This window comes from Falco cherrug, chromosome 10 (genome assembly GCF_023634085.1).
Source record: "Falco cherrug isolate bFalChe1 chromosome 10, bFalChe1.pri, whole genome shotgun sequence".
NCBI classification, from domain to species: Eukaryota; Metazoa; Chordata; class Aves; order Falconiformes; family Falconidae; genus Falco; species Falco cherrug.
The window spans coordinates 23638792-23656941 of NC_073706.1; the positions used below are offsets into that span (position 1 = coordinate 23638792).

An 18150-nucleotide genomic window follows, 5' to 3' on the forward strand; every position below is an offset into this window, starting at 1 on the left:
TAATGGAATTAGAACTGATTACTAATGTCTCTTCATGCACTACCAAATATATGTTTTTCAATAAATATGATGATACAAATGGAGGAGAGATCAAAATTGCTAGTCTTACAGATGAGCATTTTTTAAAAGTTTTTAAGTTACAAGAATGTATGTTCAGAATAACTAGCAAGGGATAACTTACTAAAAACAATGAAACATTGTGTAATTAATTGGCACAATTCCACATTAACACAATAATTGTGAATATTTATGTTACAAAAAACGTTATTTCTAAAGTTTTTGAATGGCTAGAATCCTACCAAGTACAAACAGAAAAAGTAGAATTGCAAAGATGCGACTGCATATGCTATCACTACCTTAGTTTACAACCATCTTATTAAGTAAAAAAATGCATTTCTGTAGTGTGCAATTCCACTTTGACTGAAAATAACCAGCCTTATTTTCAGGTTGTTTAGAATCAGCTATTGAATAGCTATTAAAGCTATTTCACACGAAAGCCTTTTGAAAATGGATTTGGAGATATGGAGTCCTAAATTGTCCCACTAACTTAAAGGTAAATAATCTCTTGTATTTGAATTGAAGATATATACAGTGCTCCCAGCTTTCTGCTAATTCAGGCCTGCAAGGCAGCGTAAATGAATGTAGCCAGTGGGATGCAGCACAACGGAAAACCTGCTATGAATTTAAACAGATGATAGACTCAGTTATTCAGTAACTCTATTTATGTATATCATTCTGTTATTTGTGTTAAATGAAATGAAGATAGTCAACCATTCTTAATGAGGTAAAGACAAAAGCCTTAACAACTTTTATCCTAATCTTGAACTTCAAAGCTCTTAGACATTCTTATACATCTCTATTAACCCAATCCCACCTCAAAAGCTAGTAACTATAAAACAATATAGTAACAAATTTCCCAATAGATTTAGCAATCCAAACTGTAGAAAGTGGGTTTGGGAAGAAGCATCCATTATTCCTGTTTCTCTGTTTAAGTCAGGTGGAATTTGCAAGTCTCTTTTCCCCAGTGTGGGTGCTGGCATAAGCTGGCCCCCTCACCAACCCCTGGGAGCCTGAGGGAATTCCTTTCCTGCTTTACATTCTATATTAACTCTATAGAAAATTATATATATATATATATATATATGCACACACACATATAGATAGTACCTGTATGTATTCTTTCATGCTCTCACCCCACAGTGAAATGAAAGTGCATCGTCTTTCTTGCCTAGATGCCTTACAGGGAAAAAGCAAGAGAAAGGGTGGCAGAACAAATTCTTTCCTTACTATTTAGTTTGTCTAAGGAACAAAATGTTAAAAACGCTTTATGCCCTTCCAGCTACTGTAAAAGGCAAAAGAAAAATGCCATTCTTCTCTCAGGAAAAAAAATAAATAAATTATCCCTTGCACTGATATTTGCACGCTTTCACAGCTCCAATTTCCATTTAAAGAAAGAGAGGAAAAGAGAAAGTTAAGCTAGAAATGCCCTCTTCAGAGAAGAAAACCTTTATTTCAGTGTAAGAGCTTAGAAAATTATACCTAAAGGGATATGAAGCTAACTGATTTTTTGTATTGTTTCTGTGGCCACACATAAGTCTTTTTTTCAACGTATGACATTTTTTAAGTGCAAAAGATTCAGGATGAGAAAACTAGAGAAATACAACTGCCTGAAACAGAAAAGAAAAAATAAAATTGGAAAAGGAGGAGGAGAAGGGGAAAAAAGAAATCTGTTTTTTGGTTAACCATGATTTGCATTCTGGTTTTCCAGGTGTCTCTGGGGAGTAGTCCACAAGTTGCAACATTCACATCATTGTTTATTCTTCTTTCACATTGTATACTTTGTGTTCCAAGAGGTTTATTTTTTTAACAGCATTTGGCATGTAATTACTATTTGTCCAGGATACAAGTAATATACAAATACCCTGTCTGCAGTGAGTTCACTTGGCCCGTGTAAGAAGCACAGAAATAAATAGATCTTCTGAGGGTAAGCCATGGTTTTACAGACTAATAGAATATCTGTGTGTTCATAGGAACAACACGTAATCTAGATACCTTTTAAAATAAGTCCTGGAGAGCGTTCACAGATGATTTCACTCGAGTCCTTTTAGCTCATATGGAGCCTATGACAGTGCCATTAAATTAGCTTGGTGTTTGTGTACAAGGAAAGTGTTCCTCTTTCATCATCCGCTTCCTGATGTCTAATTTGTCCTCAGCTATTATGCACTGCTGCATTACTTTGACTTTCTGGGTGGCAAATTCAACAAGACAATATTTAATTTCTGAAACATTTTTTTTAACTCTGCAAAACTGAAATACATAAGCTTATTATTTGAAATTTTCAGATGTTGACAAACCATGACCAAACTAAAAGCAGTTTGTGATCACAAATATACTACTTTTGAAAATCTTACCTCACTTTTCAATCAGTCTTAGGTATTTTGAAAATCTGCATGAAATAGTTATGGAACAAAGGATTATACTTTTGCTCTATCATAAAAAGAAGAAAAGCCTGTTTGGTTTTTTGTTTTCGTTTTGGTTTTTTTTTTTTTTTTGAGCCCACATTATCACACTTGGATGTGATGTTAAGGACGCTCACAGAGAACAATTCTATAAAAAGGCATCTGCAATATTACTGTTGCTGATCTTTTTGTTGTGTAATAGTATAATTCTTCCTAGGTCAGAATACAGGACCGCTAGGCCAGATGGCACCGTGGTAATTTCTCTGCAAAACAGTCTATAGCACTGATGCTAGGAGGCATGAGTCTTGTGGGAGTTCACCTGGTAGAGCTGAGCAGGCAGTTCTGTGGTGGTGGAATGCAGAAGTCTGTGGGATGGGATAACCCACCTCAGTATGTTTCTTCCAAAATTGTGGGGAGGTGATTGATGCATGGTAAATAGGTGTGTGGGCTTGCAGCTCACATGTTTGTCATCGATCCGCTCTCAGACGCCGCTGTCAGAGAAAATACTTGTTATACTTCTAGTGGAGAGCTGGAATGAGGACATAGCACCCGGCATGGTTTTGCAGCCATGAAGAAGTCTAGTGATGCAACAGGAGGTAAGGCCAAAGCTGCATGTAAGAGTGATGCTGAAGAGAGAAATTTGTGCAAAGATGCTAACTGAAATACCCTGTTTTGACTTCATTGATGATGCTGCAATGAAGAAATAGCCATCTTTGAAGAAATTGTCACTAGTTCCTTTTGCTTTGAAAGATCACAAGTTGACCAACAAAGAATGCAGGCCTGCTGTGAGATAAATTCAAAATTACCATATCTGAATTTCAGTGTTTTACATAAGTTGGAAAAGTCTGAGATTGCTGCACAGTGGCATTACATCTTTCTGCTAGCTGCTGCAAAACGAATATTCTAATGTTTTTGTTGAACTATTTTGTTCACATTACTGTAATCCTAGGACTTTCAGCTGTGGACTTGGGACTTTGCAGTTCTGAATTTTGTAAAGAAGTGTATAGCAGGAAAGACTGCCTTTCCTGCATGAACTGTATTTATTAATTTCACTTCTTCTTCATGTGCAGGTAACATGTCAAGCTCACATACTGTTGCTGTGTTGTTTCCATCTTGGTGTGTGTGGAAATAGCCAAGTGACATGCAGGTAGAGGTTTTGCCTGAGTGGCTGGCTGGCCACGATTCTAAACCGTGCTCATTCCTCCTTCGTTTCACATTTTCTTGTTGTCTTTTTCACAGTTTGTAACATGCCTTTTCTTGGCTTGTTTGTTTGTTTGTTTGTTTGTTTGTTTTTTCTTTCTTCCCACCCCCACCCCCCCCCGGTAGTGGTGGTGGTGGTGGTGGGTGGAGAGGGGTTAGAAAAACGTAGTTGGTAAAAAGAGTAGGTATGTGGCCAAAGAAATTGAAATAGTAAGAACTAAGAGGTCCTAAACAGAACTAGCTTGGAGGTGATGAAAGACTTGGCTTGCACTAAGCAGTAATAGGGAGTTAGCCTCTAAACCAAGGAGTGATGACCCAGGAAATAATAGTAAATCGAGGAACAAATGCTTAAATTATAACTTTTTCTTTTACTCTAAATTTAGACAGTACGGCTAAGGACTATATTAACATCTTGTTTCTAAAAGCTGCTACTGTCACTCTTTAGGCTCCTGTGCTGAGAACATGGTACTAAAGAAATTCTGCACAAATTTGCAGAATAGATCTACGCAGTGGAAGTGTAAGTTAGATGATTTCACCTTTTATAGCGGATTTTTTATGGGTCTATCTGATTATTTTATTCTTTACATGCCAAATTAGGCTGCTAATCAGAAATAGACTTATATTGCAGCAGTTTGGTAGCTGGTACTGCCGAGCTGGATAACAATTTTTCTTGCTCTTTGCTTCAGATAAAATATGAAATAAGAAAACTGAGATGTATAATAGAAAAGAAAAATATGACTGGAAAATATATCTGGAAAATTTGGATAAGCACACACACTAGATGCTGCTATTATAATTTTGGTTATCCCTTGTTACCTGTTTCTTGACATTAGTGCTTTCTTTCTAACCTCTTAACACTATTACAGAAGGAATTTCTAGCAAACCGACATTTCACCATCTTTTCACTTCTGTGTGGGTCTTTTCCAAGGATTCCAGTGTATACCAGGCACAAGAATGCTGAACTCTTTAGAATCCTAGTTTGGCATTTTGACCCAAATATTTCAGAACAAAATTGAGCTTCTTTGCTGAGGGAAATTAAATTTTTATAAACATATTAACTGTACATTCCTTTCTGTTTCTCATATTAGCTGGCTAAGTTAAGGCCTAAACTGGAAAAAATAACTCTATTCAGGGAAATTATTAGGATGTAAGCATGGACCTATACAACATAAGCTTAAAAAATAAGCAGCCAATTACAGTGAGCTACAGAATCAAGGCCCAAACACTTTATATCAATCAGAAAACACAGTCAATTCCATGGTTATAAGAAAATTTCATCTAGTCAGAGAGAAAAGGTCTATTAAATTGCAGTAGAAATGAAATATTAAAATATGGAAATCAGTGAGATTTCAAGGGTTAGCATCTTAGCAACAGAAAGTAAAATCTTTATAGAAATGTTCAATTTTTTAAATTAATCTGCTACACTCTTCACATGCTCCATAATCTGCTTTCTAGACCTCTTCCATAGTGACTTGACAGTTTTATTAGATCTAATGAAGGTCCCCTTCATCGTGTTAGTGTCTATGGCAAAATTCCAATTGTTTTGAGTAAGATCAGAACATTTGCAAACAATTCTACTGCAAATATTGAACAAGAAGAATTTTGCATTGCCCAGCTTTAAACAGTACATAACTGCCCTCCTTGAAAGAGATGGACTCAACAATTCTGTAAACGTTCACTTTTCATGCTTTTTAAATGTATTACATAAAAATTGATAGAAAACCAATAATTTTGGGTGATGCTGTAAACATTTAGTGCCCTCACTCAGACAACATTTTAGACTAAGGATTCACCCTGATCTCAAAAATCTTCTTGTAAATTGTTTAGAAATTCTACTTTGCAAGAATTTTAGAAATTGGTATGCTTGAGAAGGGACATGTCATTTTGAATTTGTAGAATAGGCCATTTAGTATCATCTTCCTATTTTGCATTTTGATGAGCTGCATAAGCATATATTCAGCAAAATCCTTCATTAGAGATGTGAAAAGATAACATAACGTTATAGCTTGTTTTAATAACTATTCAAAATTGTGTGTTTGCCTCCTGGTTTTAATTAGTCTGGTTCCAACTCCTTTGCTTTTGTTTTTAATTACATCCTCTATTATGACCATTTGAAGGTCATCTAACCTTGTTTTGAAGCTTTACCATTGCTGTCACCTAACTGGGTCAGGCATAACTTGGTCAAGGCAAATTTTGAAAATGTTCAAAGATGGATATTTCACTACTTTGTAGGTAACCTGTTCTGACGGTGCATTACCCACGCTGTGAAAACTTGTTCTTCATGTTCAATATGAAACTCACATGCCATTGTGTGTGGCTGTTGTCACTAATCAGATCATCTAGCACTAAAAAAGAGTGGCACTTTCATCTTTGTAAGTGACTTTAAAAGTAGTTGTAGGCTGCTGGAACTGCTTAGCTTCATTTTCAGGTTAAATAAACCCAGTTTCTTCAGCTTCTCGCAGTTTATATATTGGAGACCCCTGACCTTCTTGGATTGCTCTTTTATGGACCTTCTTCAGTTTTGCAGCACCTTGCCTGAATTGAGAGGATGTGAAGTGGGAAAGCTAGACAGAAAATTGCAGGTGCAGCTACAGTCATGCCAAGTAAAGGGGATTAATAATTCTTTGATCTTCTGGCTACGTTTCTCCTAAGGTTTGCCTCATTTGTGATGCAAGTGCACAGCTGGCTGGTATTCAGGCTGGTGTTTCCCATAACCTTCAGGTCCTTCCCATCAGAGCTGCTGCTCAGCCTGAATTGATGTATGAGGTTTTTTCAGGTGCAGAATTTAGCGCTCACTGAACCTCATGAGTTTCTTTTGGAGAAAGTTTAGTTTTCGTTCTGGGCAATAGTTAGCAGCTGTCTGTAATTACATTTTGAGATGGCTATATTTCTTAAGGAAATCATTGGTATATGCCACTTATCACAGGCTAATTAAGTTTCAATTTAAGGTTCTATTTCATGTGGCTTTCTGAAAAGTACTATGGAAGTACAAAATTTAATTTTAAATTATTTCTCTCACAGCCTGTTTTAGTAACTTCCTAAATAGAAAGTAAATCTGGAGTGAATCAGTCCTCCTGTTGTTATCAGGCAAAATTTTTACAGATAGCAAGTAATACAGATACATGTCGAGTTATGCATATTATGATGAAGTGAGACCAAAATACCAAATCTTGTTTTCTTATCTCTACTGACAAAGACTCTATCTCATGAAAAAGGCATGTCTGTCTATCAAGAGTTAATCTTAATGCCAAAACTGAGCACCTCAAACCTGAGCAAAAACTCAGTAAGATGTGCAGGTACATCAGCCGTTAAGCTCCTGAATCATGATTTTGGTTCTGTTGGCTTGTAGAGATAGAAAGTTTAGGTCTAGTTCTGTTTAATCCTGATCTCTTAATGAAGTCCAGAGTTTTAATCTATTTTGGAAAAGGTTTAGGAAAAGTTACAGAGAGATCATGTGAGACTTAGTTTAATATAACTAACGATTTCAAAAGATAGCATATTCATTAGCTAGTGCGTGTGAGGGTAGATTTTTATTTTAATTTGCTTCAGAGCTAGTGTAGCTTGTGCATACAAAGCTTAAGAATGTATGCATTTCCTACAGATCTTAGCCATGAATTCATAAGTGTTCTGTTGTTGCAATTTAAAAAATACTGTTAAACTGGACCAATCTCTCCTTATTTACCAAAGAATTATACCTCCAATTCTCATCATATTTTACAATTATTAAGCTTAGTCAGTTGACAGTGTGAAGGATTTACTGTAAAACACCTTGGTGGAGATATTTTTTCTTCTCTTTGCAGACCTTACCCCCAGCTGTCATATCTGTGGTTTCATGGGTATGTGCTATCTTCTGCTAAAAAATAGAGCTGTCTTACTAACAAGCAGAAAAATAAATAATTTCTGTCCTCAGAATTTAATTCTTTGCTGGGTTTCTGAGCACTGCCTTAGCCTGGCTTTCTCTCCCTATCATTCTGTGCATGAACAGGGTTGGATACATTTGTTTGAATTCAGAGTTCTGTAACCCCATGGAGGACTGTGGACTAGAAATTAGATGGATGGGCCTGAGTACCGGGCAGCTGACAGCTTTTATTCCAAGACTGTGAGATAACCTCTTTAGGCTGTGGTTTTACTTATCAGCACTTTTTCTTCCCTGTGCATTCTGTAGATTATTATCATAAGAGACGAGATAATGGTCCTCTTGTTTTCCTCTGGTAAGAAAGGCAGCATAATTCATGCTGCTCTTCTGCTTCACCTGCAAGTCAACTGTGTCAGCCAAGGTCTCTTGGAGAAATAGGTGCGGCCTAGAACCTTACAAAGGTTTAGATCATCACAGTGAAAGAATTACACTTCCCGTTTGCAGACTATATATGATTACTAATTACAAAGTTTATAGTTTGTATTATACTTTTTTTCGCCCCTCCTCTGATGACCTTCAGCTGCTGTGTGTACATTTGGTTTTAATCCCTATGTATCCATCTAACATCTACATAAAAGCTTGAATGTAAGGAACAAGGAATTGATTCTGCCTCTTCTTTTGGCTTGCTCCTGGTTTTCCAGCATTTGTTGATCAACGAGAGACAGCCTGGCTGGTCTCCACTTTCCTTATTCTGCAACATCTCTATAGTGCTTTCTCTCAGCAGGAAAGAGCTGTTCCCAGCAGTTTTCCTGAAATTGCAGGAGTGCAGAGGAATGCCTCATCTATTACCTGCAGTGTGCAGAAATCCACCGGAGACTAACAAATGAGTAGGATAATGTCTTCACAGCACTGTAGCTTCTGCATCTTTTCCTAAACCGACAACAAACCTTCTGCAAATGTTCCAAACAAAAACAAAATTTGGTCAGCTACTGGGAGGAGGTAAGGTTATTTTTTTCCCTTATGGTAACAGTTGGATGTGTCAGCTGCGTGTTACATAAGAGCAAAGTCTGGTCTACTCTAGAAAAATATTCTGGAGAATACCTTCCCAGTTAGAATGCAATTCTTATTTTACCTGTCTAACAATAAGAGCCCTTGTACAGATGTATGTACGACTGTTTAGTATGTTTTCACAGTGGGAAAAAATCCTTATTAAAAAAAAAAAGTACGTATCCATGGGGGCTGTTTAACTAAACCGATATAGACAAAGTAGTACAACTTTATAGTACAGGCTGGCCTGATAGTAAGGGGTGGCAATCATGTAATTCTTTAAGCAGATGGCATACTACAAACCCCTGTCAACTACGGGAAAGTTCTAGCTTTGCTTTACTGTCGGAGGAAATCTCTACTACATCTCCTAGCACACAAATGGAGCCACAAACTTTGAAGGAATGATACAGATTTTGTCACTGGTTGCCCAGGTTATAATAGGTGATTTAATTAACTTCTGTAGAGGTAAATAATGCGTGTCTCCCTAAATGGAGGAAGGGAGACAGATACTGCTAGCCACAGGCTGGGACTGACTGGATTCAGGAGGATAGGAAAGTCAGATCCTTGTGGTAGGAAAATTAAACCAAAAACATTCTAGGGGAGTTGAACAGTACGGTCATGAAACTTACTCAGAACTCGGAGACAATAATGTGCACAAAGGGAGACAGGAGAAGAAATTAACACAATATAAATTTGATTTTTTATCATCTGGAAGGAGCCTCTTGGCATACACTGTGGAGAAGGGGGAAATTATAGCCCAAATGGCAATAGAAATGGGCCACGTCAAGTCTTGAATGTGCAATTTAGTGCCTGTTTGTAATAAGCTACCCCCAGGAAGACTGAGGGTAAGTTTCAGAACACATATGAAAAAGAAATAAACAAAGCAGGTGACGCAGCACAGGTTTAGGGTGCAAGGACAGGGACCCAGGGGCTGCAACACAAACCGCACTCACAGCGCCTAGAGGGAGCGCACCTCGGGCTGCGTGAGGGGGGTGCAGCTTCTACCTGGGGGTGCAGCTTCTACTTGGAGGCAGTTTCTGCCTGGGGGTGCAGCTTCCCCCGGGGGTGCAGTTTCTGCCTCCTTCCCTCCAGCCCGCCCGTAACGCCCGATGCCTGCCGGGGAGGGCCCGGCGCTGCAGGAGGCAGCAGCCGTGACCAGCCGGCCCCCTGAGGGGGGCTCGGGCCGGCGCTGCCCCTCAGCGGCGCCGCACGGAGCTTCCCCCGCCACGGGCGGCCGCAGCGCGGGGCTGGGGCTGCCCAAGCGCCCCGCACCGGGACTGGGGAAGCTGCCGGCCCCGCGTTATCGCCTCTCCCCGACGGGCTGCGGACGGCGCCATTCCCTCGGCCTCCGCTGCGCGGCGGCCCGGACCGGGCCGCTCCGCTCCGCCCGTTGTCGGAGCAACGGCGGCGCCAGGGGCTGCGGGCCGGGGCGGGCCAGGCCGCGCCGCTGCGTTCCCGCCCCCCGCTGCCACCGCCCCGCAGCCGGCGGGCTGGCAGCTGGCAGGGCTGCCCGCCGCCAAGATGGTTCACCACTCGGGCTCCATCCAGTCCTTCAGGCAGCAGAAAGGTCAGTAGGAACCCGCCGTTCCCCGACCGCCACCGGGGCTGCCCCCAGCGGGGTGGGGGACGACTCACGTGCCGCCCCCAGCGGGTGCGGGTCCCCGCTGCGGTTCCCAGCAGGGGGCGGCCCCGGGGGTGCCCGGTGCGGGCTGCACACCTGCCCGCACACCTGCCCGCCTGTGTCGGTATGCGGGTCCCTGCTTGCGGGTCATCGCCCGGTCCCGAGGTGCCGGGGCGGCAGCGCTCGGGGGGTGTGTATGTGGGGGGGAGACCCCGGCGGGGCCCGCTGCCCCCCGCCCCGCGGTGGGGCCCGGCCCGGCCTCGCCGCCCCCGGGCGGGAAAGTGGCTGCGCAGGGGGCGCGGGGTCCTGGCGGGGACGGGACCCTCGGGAGTTCGCTGCTGCCGGGTCTGGTGCCCCACCGTCCTCTTGTCCCGGTGTAAACCTTGGGAAGGGACAACAGCTGGTGTTGGGAGGGGGCTCTGGTGGCCCCCGTGCCGGTGCCGCTTCGGTTCTGTCCCTGGAGCTGGTGGCTGGTTCGTTCGGGGTGTTTAATTACGGAACAACAGCTTTTGCTGGTCGACAAAGCCAGCAGTAAATTTTCAGTTGTGATTGATGTCGATATAAAACCTTTATTATGTCCCCGGTAATAATTCCCACAACAAACTTTATTTTTTTTCTTGATTCTGGAGCTGATATTCTTACTGCATTTTTTATCCCTCTAATTCTACTTTGACAGATAGGATGAACCAAAGATTTCTTTCATTATGAGCACCCCATTGCACTCTTCCCATTGTTTTAGTTGTTAACAAACTCTTTTTTTTTTTTTTTCCTTGGAGTACAGCATGCTGTAAATTATGATTTAATGTGGTATGCTTCATACATAAATCACGGGTTCACTTATTGGATTTTTGCCTCATGCAACTTCTTCTCTTTGGATGGTTAGTGGAAAATAAATAATTCAAAGCACTTATTCCATTCTGGTAATTCCATAATAAATTTAGTTCCTTTTACTGTGGAGGTTTTGCCTTTAATGCCTATCTTGTGTGCAGTAATGAGCGGTGCTTTTTCAAATTGTAAAATGCCTAGTTTAGTCAGGTTCAAAGTCAATTCATAAGTGTAAAAAAATCTTTTTTTTCAGCTGCTGTAGATATGTTTATAAAAGCATTAGGTGACATGGAACCACAGTGTTAATCCTTAGTTTATCATAAGAAACTACTTTTTATATTACAGCAAGCTCCAGAGTCCCTGTCAAAGCCCTTCAGGAGCTATTCAGCTGTTCCATAATAGTAGTTATACAAAACACCCCAAAACGAACTTCATTATGTTCAAGCTCAGTGATGACATTTCGTTGCTTGAAACCAAGCTACGCTATGTAATTTACAAAATTGTGTGTTTGCGGTGGTCATAGAGCTTCATAATAACCTGGTGGGTTTTGGTGGTTATTTGCCGAGTAGATTATTCTTACCTCCTTATTCCTAAAGAGATCCTGATCAAGGTACCTTGCTAGTCTTAAGGCTTTAGAGGAAAGAGGATGCTCTTATGAAGCAATGGAGCCTGTACAGCACCGACTTGTTACGTGCATTACTTTTCCTGAACACATGCAGCGTGATGTGTGCTAAATCCACCTGGATGAGTTCAGCCTGTCTTTTTTTTCAGCCTACAGCTTTTAAGGATGGGGAGGACAGCATGAAATCTTGGGCAAAAGGCTACAGAGAAAGCAAGGAAACAGAAATCATAATCAGGAACTCATCATTTAATCACGAGATATTTAAGAGGCTGAGAATCTGGTACTCTGGAGTTGATAGGTACTGATCTCAGCAGCAGAGAGCATCGTGTCATTTTGCATAGGTTTTCTGAATTTGGTGTTTTGTAGCATTCCCCTACATGAAATTTAAAGATTTCAGTTACTGTTATTTCAAACTTACTGTAGATGACACTTCAATTAAATGCACTGTTTCTTTTTTAGCTGCTCACAAAACAGTGCCCTAAATTCCCTTTTTTTTTACAGAATTGGTGGTAATCCTTGTGAAATGGACAACTGCCTATCACAGCTGTGCCTTGTACACTTCATCCCCATTAAGACCTTCATTTCTTTGGGGGAATTGGAGTGGGTGTTAATTTTTCTGTGGGTTCTCAATCATATGGGAAAGACGTAAATCAACAAAGATAACAGTTCCTGAAAACAAATAGAAATGAATTTTAATCTTTTTAGAAACGCAGCCTATGGCTATTGCCAGGTAACATAAAATTCAGATATTGCTGAAGAGAGATAGATTCTAAGATAGGAGATAGAATGGGCTAGAGAGCATTTCATTTCCTTGGGTACCCTGAGCACTTTATTCTGGCTGAGAATACAAGGAGTGGTTTCTGTACCAAAGCTGTCTTCACAAGGCTTGAAAGAATAGGACCAAGTTTTCCAGTTTCTTGGATGTCTAATAAATTTCAACAGGAAGGAGAAAAGAGGAAAAAAGCATTTATATCCCAAGGATTTGTCACTGGTTAGTTTGGGCGTTGTTTTTTGGTGTGGGGTTTTTTTTTTTCCCACTTTCTTTTTTTTCCCCTCTTGACAGGGTGAGGAGGTGTTCACAGTAGGAGGCTGCCGTTATAAAGTGCCGCCATGGGTTTGTCTTGCTCTTTGTTCAGATTGCGTATGCAGAGTGAAACCCTCAGTTATCAAAAGCTGCAGTAGAGCTCAACATAGTGTTACAAAAAGACACTGAGAATTTTTAAAAACCCAATCTCATTCTTCACCCCCACAATTTTTGTTCGTCTACTCGTATCCAAAGGTATGCCTATCAAATAGAGCAGTGTCCTAGAGGTAGGCTAATCTGTGTCTTTGTGCCGATCTGTTGAGCCATCTGTATATTTGTGGCTATTTTTAATGTCTGCTGTGGCAGAAACTGTTTTTTTCTGAAATCACTTTCCTCAGTCATATTCTCAAAGATCAAATCTTTAGCATTAAATGTATACCTTCGTACTTTTCACCCCTTCAATGGGTGATGCAACCTATAGACTCTGAAGAATTATATCAGAGGAAAAAGGAAGAAATGTTTCTGATTTACTAGGGTTTTTTTTTTCCCAACTGTCCTTTAGAAAAGAAAAATCTCCATCCTCAGACATTAATATGCAGTTTTGCTTAAAATTGCTAAGTAATAAGTAGTTATTCAGGAAGGAGAAAAAAAGAATAAGAATGTTGGTGAGAACAAAGAGCATCTCCATAAGTAATTTGTGGCTTGATAGTTGCAGGGAATGACAGCTCATTAGGATTTGGTGTTTGATCTCAATCACAGTTGCATAACAATCTTTTACATGTAAAACGTAAAAGTATACAGTAGCCTTATGGTAGACTTGTGTTTTCTGTAACAGGTATGGGACTACTGCACAGCAATTACTTGCTTTATTAGGGAGCTTTATTGAAAAATTACATCCTCCTGAAGGAAAGGCAACCTAATTTGCAAGGGGCACTTTTAACGGTTACTTGATGATGAGTGGGTTTGAGAGTTTCTGGGCTGACAGAAGGTAAACCTGTGCTTAGGGTGCAGGTCAAGGCAATTACAGTGCTTAAAATTTAAAATATCTAGGCCTTTAATGCTAGTACACAGACTGCAATTTCCTGCATGCTCAGCTGGGTGCTTTTATTGACCGGTGGTGTTCTTTTTAATACCCCTATCAATACTTTTTAATGAAAGATTTTGAGGCTGGGAAAAAGCAAAGGTGTTGGTGCCTTAAAACTCTGTTGTTTTTAATATGGCATATGAGTTTTAGGAACACGGACTGCAGATTGAAACACGGTGGCTAACTTGGAGTGCTTTTCTGTTGAAGGTGTGTAATGGTCCAGGGAGGAGTTCAGCAACTTCAATAAGCAGTATGTCTTTGAGAGTGCTGATTTAGCTTCTCAGGGGATTGATCTTGGAATTGTGTGGCTTCTGAACAAATCAGGTCTCTCCATAAAAGATGTATTCCTAGATCTCAACTCCCATCAGTGCCAAGTGTTTTCCTTCATTTTATCTATTATCCATCTGAAGTTGTAGCACACTTTAGATGGATTGAGGGTTGGGTTGAGAATCTGTAAAAAGCTACAGTTGTTCTCCCTTCATGGGGGCACTTGTCACTTCATTAACTGGTCCTGTTCAACACCTTTGAGCTGTTTAGTGGACCACTGCTGTTACAAGTAGAGCTTTTTTGTTATTGTTTGACGCTAATTTTAAGATCTTTATGACCTGCATTCTTTATAAATCAACTTGCAAAATTAATTTGCATTTAAATCGTGAATTGAAATGAGGGTTTGTAAAGATCAACATTTTTTTTTTTTTTTTAAATGCTCCAGAGTTTTCAGTATTCAGAAACTTGGAGTTGTAATTAAGATCCTTACGGAGAATTCTCCAAGGATGTTTGATATTTCAGTGGCACCGGTGGACCTAGTAAGTTTAGTAATCCAAAGGGACTGCTGAAATTACTAGAAGATGCAATTCTGTAGTACAAAAAATTATGAGAGATTGTGAACCTTTTGCTGTTTTCAGAGCAGAAAGGCCAGGTTTCCATGTCAGTGCAAGTAGAGGAATTTTTAGGGCTTAGCTCTTTCATTTGCATTCCAAGGAGCACTAACGTACAGAAAATTTTGAAATTGTGCTCATCTTGACTCTGGAAGCTGAGAGCAATGCAGCTATTCATACACTCCCTTAAAATGATACCGTATTTGAATTGTGCCATTTATAATGCCCTTTCAGGGCACTGAAAAGCAAGGCCCAATTTTTATTGAGATTTAGCTGGCTATATTTGCTTATCTTTTTGTTGCCTGGTACAGCTGCACAACTCAATATGCACTTCACCTTTTTCAATCAGACACCTTAGAAGGGCCCATAGTATGGCTTTTTATTCTGGATTATACTGGTGTGGGTTGCAACTTCAGTAAAGTATACAGCTTTATTGGAAATAATCATTAAATATGACTTATTAAACCTTATATTATGCAGGTGCATAGGTGCTGTAGAAATAAGTTAACCATTGTTTCTGGTTTTTTGACTGAATGAATGTTTTAAATGCCAGAGCTGATGATACCAGAAATTTTTGGTTTGTCGCATAATTCTACCATCTGACTACAGATGACCATGCTGTGGTAAGATGTCTGGGCATTAGCTTTCCAGATTCTGATTTAAGTATAGCTTGATATAGTATTATCTGTGGAAAAAAAATTGTACCTATACCTGAGCTTTTCAAAACTTTGGCAGTAGGGGCCTGTTAAAATAGGCAACACCTGCCGACGCTGGTTTTCTTTAGAATTCTCATTTTACCGTTTATATTTCATTGAGTATCACCACAAAATTGCAAGTTCCCATTCTGCCTTCATATATTCGTTGGTTTATTCTGCTTTGTCCTTTCTGAAATCTGCTAAATGAGGACAATAAATGAAACAGCTCTGCCGGTGATACTTCTATTTAGTATTTGTAATAGTAGTTTCACTATACCAGATTTTTTTAAAAAGTTTTGCAACAAAATTAGCAGTAGTCAACATACTTTATGGTAACAACCATGAGGATTTGAAACATTGTCTTCACTAATAGTAACAAGAGCCCTGTGTTCCAAGTAATGGGGCCAGCCTGGTAGCAACTGGAAAAGTAATGATGAGTGGGTTTTTCCCCCACTGAAAGGTGAAGAAAAAAATAGTGATTCCTATTTTAGACACACTGTGATAGCAGAAATTAACTATGCTAAAGTCACAACCTTGTCGAGCAACATGAAGAGCTCTTGTCTTCTGCTTGAGCCGTCTAAGCTGAAGAGAGTCTGTGTTGTCTTGAGTCAGGCACGCAGTGTGGTTTTCAGAAAGCATCATACCTGGGGTTACTCGGCCTATAAATCTTAAATTCCTTTTCACAAGCTAGTTCTATAATCAGTTCAGTTCTGTCTGTCCTAAAGCATATGTGACAGTAGTTTATTTATCAGAGACAAGTGTAACTCCAAACTAAGCTACAGTGTACAGCAATATGTTTTAACAACTCTGAGCTTCAATGAATGCAAATTCATCACTGTTTTCTCAGAATGAGATTCTGAGTCTGCCTCAATTTGGGTTATCATCTGGCTTGTGAGGGCTTGAAGCCAGTGCGATTGCTGAAGTGAGGGATTGTTCATTTGTCTGACTGGTGAGGTCACAGTTTAATTCATAGTATGTTGGACTAATTTAAATGGGGGTTTGAAGAAGCTGATATCTTAGTTATCCTTTTGCATCATCTCTCATATACAAACATCAGACAAATAGCAACAACTGTCTGATCTACTAAAAGGTAGGGTCTCTTGAGGGGAAAAAAAGAAACCATGAAAGCACGCTGAATTAGATTCTATCTCCACAACTCGATAAAAGGAAGTATAGTTTGAAGAGCATCCAGTATGAGAAGTTATCTGCAGAAATCCCTTTTGAACGACAGATTGCCACCATTCATATGGTTTTTGTTGGTTTCTTTAGTAACAACATAGGACAAGAAGACACATGGTTTGTCTCTTGGCTGTGATTGTTATTGGATTTCTGCGTCGCACTGGTAGCTGAAGACGGATACAGAAATAAAGGCAAATAGAGTGCTCTCAAATCTGTGTTGAAAAATTCATAAGTGCATCACAGTTATGGAAAAGCTGTAGCTAGTCACGTATGCTCCAGATAACTACTGTGATGATGGCAAGCTCTGGAGTTAGAAAATGTTTGAAATGTCATATTCTATTCACTGCTTGTCTGATGCAGTAAAATTACTCTTGCTCAGAAAACTCCTGCCTGTTTGTTTAGTAACTTCAGCAATTGTATGCCTTTCTAAGCCCAAAGGTCTGATACATATATTACTTGCATTCTGTTCTCTTTCTGCTTCATTAAACCGGCGGAGTTACTACTTTTAATGAATTAATTTTCCTGAACTGTTAATCAAAGTTTTTTGGGGGGAGGAGGTCCCTTTGTATCTTCAGGCTATTTTGCGGGAGTCCATTAGCTTCTTTTTCTGTGTGGTTGTTCTAAAAGTAACTTAACAGTATGAGAAAACATCAACAAAAGAGCAAAGGGGATTAAACATGCTAGGAGAAGCAGGCAAGCCTAAGAATCTCCAAAATTTATGAATCATTTGAGAGATTTTAGGGAGAAATTTTTAAAGAAGTAAATAACAAATGTAGAAGGGTGAATATTGATGGAGAGACACAGAAATGGCAGGTGGTGGGCAAGTAGATAGGTGGAACAATACCAGGTAGTGAAAGCAGGCTGAGCGTATTGAACGGTCTCCTATGTGTGAGCAGTGCTCCTTAGCTGGTCGTGCTGAAGTAGGACTGTGCGTTGGGGATTTGCACAATTTGTTGGGGATACCCTAATAGTACCCTCTTGACATAAAGCCATGTCAGCAGCACCAGCTTCAGCACTGAGTCTTGTTTTCAAAGTCTCTTGCTAAAAGAAAGAGGATAAAGTAACTTACAGAAATGGACGATATTCAGTTTTCAAAGAAGGTGACAGTGAGTGTGTGAAAAATGATGAATGAAAGTATGCACAGAGCCAAACACTTCAGAGAGAGACATTCAGGTACCACCTGAATGCAAAACCTGTATGTTTTGAATACTCTGCAGAGGCTGGAGTTTTTCAGCTGAGAGAAAACCGCAAGACCTATGCATTAGCAATTACTTACACTTAAAATGTTTCTGGGTTTGTATGATATCATACCTAAAATCGAAACGTGGTAAAATGTATTACTGGGTTTTGAAGAGTCTCAAGAGGAGAGGCCTGGGGGTCTAAATTCATCTTGTGTGGAAAGCTTCCATTTTGTTGATACGGTTAAAGATAGATACGTCTTTCTATTTTTATATATTGTAAAAATTTACTTTTGACTAAGCGTTCAGTAAACAGTTGTACATCTCTGAAGGCTGATCCTTTGTAGAAGAAGGTTGTCATGGGTGAAATTCCACTGAACGCTGGCACACTTGGAGGGCTTTGAATTACTCATAATCAGATTTTTTTAAAGTTTTTCAGAGATGCAGGCGAGTACTCTGTCAGGGTTTTTAACAGTGCTTGG

At 39.9% G+C, this 18150-nt stretch overlaps 1 protein-coding gene across 3 annotated transcripts in view; it reads left to right on the forward strand.

The window, feature by feature from the left end:
- The window catches only part of ANO3 (anoctamin 3), a 207008-nt gene that overhangs the window by 58844 nt on the left and 130014 nt on the right, over positions 1–18150 (forward strand). The window contains exon 1 of one of the 3 annotated variants that reach the window (XM_055722908.1): positions 10026–10129. The exons of the other annotated variants lie outside the window; for them this stretch is intronic. Within the exon in view, the coding sequence (XP_055578883.1) occupies positions 10084–10129 (46 nt within the window). The 5' untranslated portion in view covers positions 10026–10083. Of the gene's footprint in view, positions 1–10025; positions 10130–18150 lie in introns of those variants that run through there. 3 annotated transcript variants of the gene reach the window in all.